The 8,642-nt window shown below is 38.6% G+C and overlaps 1 protein-coding gene across 2 annotated transcripts; it reads left to right on the top strand.

The window, feature by feature from the left end:
* Window positions 1-82: 82 nt before the first annotated feature.
* On the top strand, window positions 83-5,027 carry LOC116700359 (solute carrier family 46 member 3). 2 transcript variants are annotated; one of them, XM_032533472.1, is made up of 6 exons: window positions 83-258; window positions 688-908; window positions 1,597-2,479; window positions 3,257-3,340; window positions 3,581-3,737; window positions 4,771-5,027. In XM_032533472.1, exons 2-6 carry the CDS (start codon window positions 708-710, stop codon window positions 4,886-4,888), a joined length of 1,443 nt encoding a protein of 480 aa, XP_032389363.1. In that variant the 5' UTR covers window positions 83-258; window positions 688-707; the 3' UTR covers window positions 4,889-5,027. The 2 variants fall into 2 exon arrangements, with proteins under 2 accessions (XP_032389363.1, XP_032389365.1); XM_032533474.1 differs by having other exon boundaries at window positions 88-205.
* The last annotated feature ends 3,615 nt before the right edge of the window (window positions 5,028-8,642 follow it).

The raw sequence follows: 8,642 nt of genomic DNA, 5'->3' as shown, positions 1-8,642 counted from the left end.
TCGCCCGATTTTTGTCATTATTGACAGTTCCACCTATCGAATAAACAGCCATGAAAGACTGCCGTCCAATCGTATTGTGAGAGGCGGGACATTGGTGTTTCACAACACGACGTACGCTTCTGTATAAAGCAAGATAGCTGACCGCCTCGTAAACACAATGTCTTGCAATGTAATTGTAAACATGATCCAATCGACGATCTGAAAGGTCAGAGTCAGATTTATACTGCATGGTCTGGTCAACATCTTGAAAAAAATAAGGTAAAGACTTATCTGTTGTTATCTTCCATTGATTGTTATCTAATTATTAAAGCAGTATTCAAAGTTGTAGGCTACATTACAGGGTTATTATGTTCCACTAAACAATAATACATTCCACTTTCAAACTGTCAGATAATGTTGGATCGATAATGTAGTGCACTGCAAACGCTGTCACCGACAACAACTACACATATCTGAACTTCCACGTAATTTTAGATGCCTGTTTTAGTAGTCGAGGAATGTGGATATCATTCACCTGCACACTGTACCTGAACGTTATTAAAGTGAAGGGCAACTGATAACTTGAGCTGTTCAATATCATAAGTCTTAGGCTATTTATACACGCATATATTTAAAAGAAACTGCACAGTTTATTTTATCTGTGTTCACGTTAACTTTAAATTGATTTTCTTCATCTCTTTTTTAAAGGAATATTGCAACCCTTCAAAATGAAGGGTCTTTTCCTCGTGGAGCCTGTGGTTGCACTGTACGCTTTCTCCAGTTTTCTCATCTATCCTCTTGTACAGCAGTATGTGTACCGGAGGCTTTGGCAGGAGTTCACAAACACCACCTATCCCATCTCTGACAACTCTTCCAGATGTGCAGAGAACAGCAGCAGCAGCAGCAGCAACCATTCCAGCTACCATGAGGTTAGTCACTTAACACTCGGTGTAAGAGAGCAAGCATTTTAAGTAATTCAAGCTAAAAGTCGAATTCAGTTACCTGACTCCTTTGAGATCCCTTCTAGCAACAAAGCTCAGATAAAAATACCCAATGTACTGCACCTTTAGGTGATATGGCGAGACCTGTGACTAAAGGTCACTGTTCTTAACTCATACAGACAATAATGCATGTATATGCTGTCATAGCAATACTTTTGCTACAATGCCAGAGCACATATATCACTTACTAGTTCACATCAATTAAGTCTGCAGTACACCAAGGCATACCATATTATAAAAGGGATTTAGAAAAAAATGTTCTTCTGTAAAAAGAGATAAAGTTGTATTTATAAAGGAAGAATGAAACAAGGCAGAGAAGTGAGAACAAATGCACTGATCTGGAAAGCCAGAAAATAGCTCCTGCACCTGTTGCAATACAGAAAGCGTTTTTCCTTTTGGCCCTGAAAAAAAATCACATGATGCGCATATCAAAGTGCTTCCATTCTGTGTTTGTTTCATGACATTGGATTGTCACTATTTCTGTTTAACTGATATAATTTGTAAGATAGTTGCCAATTTAAGGGTAGATATTTTGCCTTGAGGCCTGCTGTTACACTTGTGCCAGCCCATACATTATTTATAGACTCAACCATGCTCTCTCTTTTTGTGTTTCTAGGAGGTACAGAAGCAGGCATCTCTCTTCTCCCTTTACACAGAGCTCTTCTCCACAGTCCCTTCTTTGGTTGTCACCCTCATGCTTGTGGCCTATAGTGACCTGGGAGGACGCAAGATTACAATCATCATGCCTTTGATTGGCTCGTTGATCTACAATTTGGCCTTCCTGACAGTGTCCTACTTTGAGCTCAACGTTTACTTGCTCATTGGCTCCTCGCTTCTCAGTTCTCTGTTTGGTGGCTTAGGCACATTTTTGGGGGGCTGTTTCGCCTACGTAGCAGACTTGTGTGAGGATGGCCGTCAGAAGACGCTGCGCATGGCTGGAGTGGATATGATGATTGGCCTGTTGTCTGGGGTGGCTTCAATATCATCAGGCTACTTTTTGAGAGCTGCAGGCTTTAACTGGCCTTTCCTAACCTCTGCATTGTGTCAGTGTTTGATTCTGCTCTATGCAATTTTCATTTTAGAAGAGACTGTGAAGAAGGCTCCGACTGATGCCATTCTTTTAGATGGGTCTCCTGAGCCCTCAGCCATAAAACAGATGATCTATGGGGTCTACCAAATGTTTGCTAGGACCAGCCGCAGATGTAAAACTGTCTTGGTTCTCCTGATACTCGTCTTCACCAGCTTCTCCTTTGCTTATGTGGGTGGGATCTCCTTGATGACACTATATGAGCTGAATGAGCCACTGTGCTGGACTGAGATTTTGATTGGCTACGGCTCAGCATTGTCCACCACTGTGTTCCTGACCAGTTTTGTGGGAGTGTCAGTGTTCACATACTGTGGTGTGCCACAACTGCTCATTGTCCTGATGGGAATTCTTTCCGTCATGTCAGGCATGGTTCTGTTGGCGTTTGCAAAGACCACTTTACTGATGTTCATAGGTGAGAAACACTGTATAACAACAATACTGCTTAAACCAGTTATATACATTAGTTTGGAGCCTCCTGTTTAGTAATGTTTAATTAACCAATGCCTTATCTGTCAAGTATGTGCAGAAACGGGATTAAAACCTGCACCTGGTTTCATTTTTGCGTACCATGTTTTTAGAGAAGTTCAGGAATGTTGAATAGTTTGATTAAATTCCCCTTCTACTGTACTGGAAATTGTGTTAGGAAATTTGGCACAGGGTTTATGGCCTTGTAGGCTTGTTTAATAACTAACTAATATGGCTCGGTATTGCTAACCATCACACAAGACATTTTTTTACATCCATGTTTATTTAGACTTGTTCTAATATGTAACATGAAATGCTCTACTTAAAATAAATAGGTGTAAAAAGACAGGGCATATCATTAAAAAAAAAAGAGACACATTTTAGCTACGGAAAAAAAAACTGAAGAGTAATATAAAACAGAATATGAAATAAGGAAACATAACAGGCTTGTTGCACATGTTGATTGACAGAACCTACGGTTTACGATGTGTACAATTGTTCACAATCAGATTATTGTAAGCCAATAAGACAATGTACTCATGATATGTTCTCACTGCATTGTTTATTTAAATCTTCATTCATTTTCTTTTACAAAAATAACATTAAACAACTGTCAAATGTATATTTTTTCTTATTGTATTTTACAACATGATGTGGTTATATTATGGTCCCTGTGTTATAATGTGTAATGAAACGTCTGTCTTCTGTTATTTGTTTACCACAGTGAGGGTGCCAATGCTCCTGGCTATCATGCCTTTCCCTGTTCTGCGCTCCATGTTATCAAAGATCATCTCAAAGTCTGAGCAGGGTAAGTGGGTTTAGGGCTTTCCAAGAGCCATGGAACCGTGTCTGTGTGTTTGTAGAGTCAGGGTCCATTGAAGAGTGGCCTGTCCTAGCAACTTCAAGATCTACTTGAAAACAAAGCACTCCAAGTGTCTGTTCCTTTAAGCAAAGGGGAATGGGAACTATACTGTGTGTCCTGTTTTTAGTCACTCTATCACTTCTTAAAACGTGTTTCTTTTCTCTCCTGGGTATATTTTTTTTGCAGGAGCCCTGTTTGCTCTTCTTTCCTTCCTGGACAGTGTAACTAACAATGTATCGGGCGTAGTCTTCAACAGTGTCTATGCTGCTACAGTGGCACGGTACCCTGGCTTCGTCTTCCTGTTGTCAGCAGGACTCTGTGTCATCCCTTTGTTTGTCCTAGGGTGAGTCAATCATGTTGCCAGTGTATACCATTAAAGGACTGTACCAGCGCTTTTGCATTATTTACTACAAAGACCAAATAGTTTACATAATTGTAGCATACAAGAGGGAAACCTCAATGCCCTTTGAGTATAAATAAATGTTAAATAAAATAAAATAAATTTCCAGACTTGAAAAGGTGTTCAGAGAGTATTTTACCCAAAGTTATTCTTTGGTACTGCAATAAAAACAACAAATAATGAACAGTTTATGCTGTGTAGATATGCTTCATGTGTAGAGCGGTACTCTTTGGATTGAGTTGCATTACAAACACCTTTTATCTGCTGAGTTTTGCTTGACTAGAAAAAGTGAGTGCCTTCCTTGACCCTTTGGGCCCTCAGAAAACAAAGAGTTGGTTCCTCATTCCTGTATTCACCACATTTAACTTCCTCTTACAAATCTCTTTATATAGTAATTTAAGTCTATGATATTATGTATTTTCCTTTCTATTTGGAATTATACATGTACAACTGTAACATTGATGCTGTCTTATTACGTAGAAATGCCCATAAAAAAAATAGTTACGTATTTGTGGTACATTGTGTATTTACATTTGTTTTGTAACACTGAGTTGGCAAAGTAGTGCTGCTGAGTCAGTGTGGGAGGTGCAACAAAAACTCTTCCAGTAAATCCATCTCTGTCACATGTACTGCTTCTTCTGTTACATGGAGAGTAGTCACAGAATAAAAAAGCCTCTGGTTCAGCAATCTAAGCCTAACAGCTGAGGACAGTGTGGGCTACACAATAAAAAAAAATCCTTTTTTCAGTAGATCCACAGATTGTCAAACCTGGCTACTAGTACATAAATTGGGGTTTTATGTGTTTGTAACATTTGAAACATCAGTGACTTTGATGGGTGAAAACTCGGATGCACGTGTGCAGAGAGAAGCTATGCTGAAAAGACAGTTACCCAGTTTAGTTGTAATTGCTAGAGACTGTAATGTATCAAAAGCTTTTCTGCTTCTCTTATGCTGTTTTTTTCCCCCCACATTTCAGGGTGGTGGGTCTGATAGGAGTGGATGTTGCTGACGAGGTCAAAAACCCAGAGCCTGTCTTCTTAGGGGAGGATGATCTTGTTCAAGATCAGAAAGAAAACAGTCCTCTTCTTAGCTGAGCCACATGGACGGTCAAAACCTCACCAGCACTTTGTTTTTCCTTTAGTTTTTTGTTACACTTAATGGCTCTTGTCAAGTAAATAGTGTAAGTTAGAGATTAATCAGGTTGTGCTGCTGGGGTTGTTTGTACCATTGAATTGAATATTATGTGTATACAACAGGGAATTGTAGGCAAGTTTTTATGAGTTTTACGTTTAGATAAATGTCAAGATTGTAGCATAAATGGGATATGAAGCAGGGATGGGATGTTAAGTGAGGTGCATCCAATCTTACAGGTTTTCCATGAAAAATGGAATACATTATTTTACAAATGGCCTGTCTGTGACAAAAGTATTCAGAAGCATGTTATTTTACTGTGTGACTTGATATGCAGTTTTAAAACTTCACATTTTTGATTTGTTACGGAGTTTGAACTGATACAGAAATTTCCTACCATTTGTCTATTTGTCTCTCAATTAAGTGCAATGTTAGTTAATGCCTTCACGAAGAGCTTCACTGTCAGTTATTTATAAGACAAAAGTCATGCAACACATAAAATAAGCTACATAACTAAAATCTTCTTTACTATACACATTTATTTATATGATATATCTTTAATTGCATTTTATTAGTGCAAGTTACATTAAGGTAACATTAAATTAATGCTCATTTCTTTCTTATGCTGCACTGTAACTTTTATTCTTGTGTTTTATGTGTCCTAATGTTTTTATTTTGTTTTTAACTGTCTATTCATGTGTCTTATTGATTTTTAATGCTTATGACTTTTAACTGTTTGTACTTGTGTTTTATCTGTTTTAATGATTTTGTGTAAAGCACTTTGAATTGCCCTGTTGCTGAAATGTGCTATACAAATAAAGCTGCCTTGCCTTGCCTTGCCTAAGGAATACAGGAACATGTTATTTCTTTTTGTCTACCCTTTATTGTGCCATAATGTTTAAGCTAAAGCAGGATACAATTTTAGACATTGTCTTAGGTGTGTGCTTATGTATGTGTGTAAGTACTTAAAAAAACTAAAACAAAGAAATAAAATAAATGCTTATTTGTTTATGGGGGGTCAGATGAATTACATATAACATTAGTTTCACATTGCCAGACATCTCCACAGCACTGTATCAACACTGAAACCAAGAAGTCCAACAACCTGCAAGACGGAACAGATTGTCTTCCCTATATGACAAGTCTTCCTGATGTTTGCAAAAACCACCACAAATGGAGATGTGTACTCTGTGTTGATAACTTGCTCAAGTATTAGCAAGGACCTTTCCTTTATAAGAAGGTGTTTTTTGCAAGAAGATCTTTTTTCTTGATGGAGACTTGTTAGACATTTAGTCAATAAAAATATTGCTGCCATCCAGTGATAGAAATCCTGCTTTGCTGGGGAAGATATGTTATTGTAGAATAATTAACACCAATTTGTGCATATTCTCTTGGGTTGTGTGTAAATCTGCGGGTGCTTACAGGCCTGATTCCTATCTGGATGCCGAGTCACAGTACTAGCATATTTTAATAAATGTCTGTCCAGGGAAAAAAAAAAAATGGGTTCAAATTCCCATGCAGATTAGGACTAGAACTGTGAGTGACTGTGTCTTGTGTATTGACCACTAGGTGTCACTCTTGATCCAGGCTCAAAGGCAAACTGTCATGCTACAACATAATATGCTAGGTGTAGACATGGGAATTAAAGAAACATGTTAACGTGTAACTTTTTGCGTCCTTTTAATGCATTAAATTATGTAAGACTCACAATCGTAGCTGTAAATGTTTGTTCACACTCCTTTTTTATTACTGTTGCTAAAGTGTACTCTGCTCCAGATTCCATGTTTTTTCAGACTATTGAAAGGACTATTGAAAACTTCAACCATGAAAAAACTTGATCATGTTGTCAGTTCAGCTATGGTTAATTTTAGGGCCTGCTATCTAAGAGCTGCATGGTCCTCAAGACATGAAAAGTATAGTTTTTAAGAAGAATTTAAATGCCCTAGTTCAATTAACACACTGGAAATGACATTGTTGACCAATCCGTTTTGATTAAAGTAAATGTGGAAGAAAAAAAGAGTCAGCCTTTTTTCCACCAATGCATGCTGCTCCTAACACTTCAGTTTTTTAACTCAATACTGTTCCTTATTCGTTTCACACCTCCAGGTTATTGTATTTGATTTTCCAGTAACCAAATTATCCAAAGTTCCCACCTCGTGTCTTTGTCCTCTACAGAGAAGGGTTGTTATTGTGCATACATGCATGTGTGTAAAACCTATTTTCTTAGACTCGCCCCGTCTCTGAGAGAGATGTGAGATTCAAGGAAAAGCATGTAAGCATGCAAAACAGTGTGTGTCTTATGGATGATGAATGGACATCAGAAATCCTGGCATGGATCCCATCAGATTGCATGCTTAGTTAGACCTACTGGACCAGTTAGTGTAGTAACCCAAAAGCATGTAAATAATGTCTGAACCACAAAAGATGAATGAGATGGCGGCGATGTGATAGGCTGCAATACCCTGCTATACCCTATGTGACTCTGCAATGAATATTTTATATCAAATTAGATTAGACAAACACATGATCAATCATGGGCATAGCTATCAGCTAACTTGGGTCTGTTTGTTGTAGGCATGTTTCGTCTGCCCATTGATTCCAGTGTTGAGAGATGGGATTTACACAGGAGGCTGGGAAACCCCTATGAGAATGGAAAGGATAGACACTTGTTGTGAAAAAGGTAGAAAAAAGAAAAGCAAGACAAACATAACTTGGATATGCTTGATTAACATGGGGACCAAGCTCGTTTAGTGTGAAAATATGTAGCAGAACTCGTTGCACTTGGGAAAAAGTTGTGTTACTTGTGAACATTGTTAAAGTAGAGACATGCCAGTGAAAGTGTGTGTGTTTTGAAAAAAATGTATAATTGGCACTTCAGTTTGAATTGGCTTCATTTGCGGAAACCCAAATGACGTCTGATCACAATGTGCAGTTATTTGATTTACATCCTCAAGTCTTTAGAAGCGTGACTGCAGCTTGATTGTAAGGTAATGTTGACACTGTGTTTGAATTAAGCCCTCAGCGCTGGAGGTTACATAAGGGATCATCTGAAGCAAGGCTTGCTTGGCACCACGCATGAGGTTTCTGTTTAAATTAGAGATGGAGGTGTGGTGAAGAGTGACGATAGTTAGCAGGCTAGGAGACAGTTTTTCCAAGGGAGCCCAGGGGGAGAGAGTTGTGGTGGTCGCTTGTGTGTGTCTGGCATACATGGGGTCGTTGAGGATTAAAGGGAAGCATGGAAGCAGGGGATGGAGGGTCTTTGGTTTCTGGTTTCCAAACTAGCTGATTCAGCTGTGTACGATCATCTGCACCACATCACATCACCAATAGCTCAATCTCTGATGCTGATCCAGTAAGTTACTAACAGACTCTCTCTTTATCTCAACCTTCTGCTCCCCAGGAGGAGATAATTCACTATAATATAAAAACCTATTTGAAGTGGTTTGTGTGACTGAAGTTAAGAGGGCAATAAATGGGGATTCCCAGGCTGGAGTGATTTGATCATTTGAGGATGATTTGATCACACCAGGATCCATTGGATAGCTATTTTCAATCTCAGTTTTCATACTACACTGTAAGACTGACAGTTAATATAAATATGGGTTTATATTGCTGACCACAAAATCGGTTTCTGACGCAAATATTGTGGATCCCACATAACTTCTAGGCAAGTCCTGCCCTACAAAACAACTCAATTGGTTGGGTTTAGGCATTGAA

Source organism: Etheostoma spectabile, chromosome 13, assembly GCF_008692095.1.
Source record: "Etheostoma spectabile isolate EspeVRDwgs_2016 chromosome 13, UIUC_Espe_1.0, whole genome shotgun sequence".
Classification (NCBI taxonomy): Eukaryota; Metazoa; Chordata; class Actinopteri; order Perciformes; family Percidae; genus Etheostoma; species Etheostoma spectabile.
This window is presented reverse-complemented; position numbering and strand designations above follow the sequence as displayed.